Source organism: Olea europaea, chromosome 2 (genome assembly GCF_002742605.1).
Source record: "Olea europaea var. sylvestris chromosome 2, O_europaea_v1, whole genome shotgun sequence".
Lineage (NCBI taxonomy): Eukaryota > Viridiplantae > Streptophyta > Magnoliopsida > Lamiales > Oleaceae > Olea > Olea europaea.
Window position 1 is genome coordinate 21,708,122 of NC_036238.1, and position 1,363 is coordinate 21,709,484.

At 40.0% G+C, this 1,363-nt stretch overlaps 1 protein-coding gene across 1 annotated transcript in view; it reads left to right on the forward strand.

Moving 5' to 3' along the window:
- Window positions 1-71: 71 nt before the first annotated feature.
- The window catches only part of LOC111373701 (calcium-binding mitochondrial carrier protein SCaMC-1-like), a 1,653-nt gene continuing 361 nt past the window's right edge, over window positions 72-1,363 (forward strand). The window contains exons 1-3 of the mRNA XM_022996282.1: window positions 72-933; window positions 1,035-1,125; window positions 1,238-1,361. Of these exons, the coding sequence (XP_022852050.1) occupies window positions 87-933; window positions 1,035-1,125; window positions 1,238-1,361 (1,062 nt within the window). The 5' untranslated portion in view covers window positions 72-86. The remainder of the gene's footprint in view (window positions 934-1,034; window positions 1,126-1,237; window positions 1,362-1,363) is intronic.

The window sequence follows — 1,363 nt, forward strand, 5'->3', positions numbered from 1 at the left end:
CTTATTTTTGTGGGGGCAGCTATCTCTGTTGATTTCCTCACTCAAGAACATTATGAAGTCATTGGAGTTTTATTTTATTCCCAGTGATGAATTTTCCAGTATATCAGTTGTCTTCATCTTATAAGCTATGGCAGTTTCTTTTTGCAGGGATAGAAATGAATGACGATGAACTTGCTCATTTTGTTGAGCATGTTGATAAAGACAATAATGGAATTATAACCTTTGAAGAATGGAGAGATTTTCTTCTGCTTTATCCTCACGATGCTACTATAGAAAACATATATCGCTACTTGCATAGGGTATATCTTGTAGATATTGGTGAACAGGCCGTGATTCCCGAAGGCATCAGCAAGCATGTTCATGCAACCAAATATCTGATTGCAGGTGCAGTTGCAGGAGCTGCATCTCGTACTGCAACTGCACCTCTTGATCGCCTAAAGGTGGTGTTACAGGTACAAACTGATCATGCTGCTATTATTCCTGCAGTAAAAAAAATATGGAAGGAAGGTGGCTTTTTGGGGTTTTTTCGGGGTAACGGGTTAAATGTATTGAAAGTTGCACCTGAAAGTGCTATCAAGTTTTACACTTATGAAACACTGAAAACTATAATTGGAGATGCTAAAGGTGAAAAGGAGGGGGATATCGGAACTGTGGGGAGACTTGTTGCTGGTGGATTGGCTGGAGCTGTGGCACAAACTTCTATTTATCCAATGGATCTTGTGAAAACTCGATTACAAACTTATGCTTGTGAAGGAGGAAATGTGCCCAGTCTGAGGAAATTATCTAAAGATATTTGGGTTCAGGAGGGACCTCGAGCATTTTACAGAGGGTTGGTGCCATCTCTTCTTGGAATGATTCCTTATGCAGGCATTGACCTAGCTGCCTATGAGACCTTGAAAGATATGTCCAAGAAATATATTCTTCACGACAGTGGTATTGCCTACATTCTCTCTGTTTCTGAGTACATGCTTGTCTTTTATTTCATCAGATGTATCACGATCGTTCCAATTGTAAAAACTTCCCATGTTATGCAGAACCTGGTCCTCTTGTGCAACTTGGCTGTGGAACAATTTCGGGAGGACTTGGGGCAACTTGTGTTTACCCTCTGCAGGTGATACGAACGAGGTAAAGTATTCACATTTTCGTTCTTTTCTACTAGTCAATTTTGTTTGCTTGGTTGAGTTCATAGAGTAAATGTGATATTACTTCCACCTTTGCTAACAAGTAAAGTTTCCAGAATGCAAGCTCAGCGCATGAATACAGATGCTGCTTACCAGGGAATGTCGGATGTATTCTATAGAACATTTCAGCGTGAAGGTTTAAGGGGATTCTATAAAGGACTATTCCCAAATCTTCTTAAAGT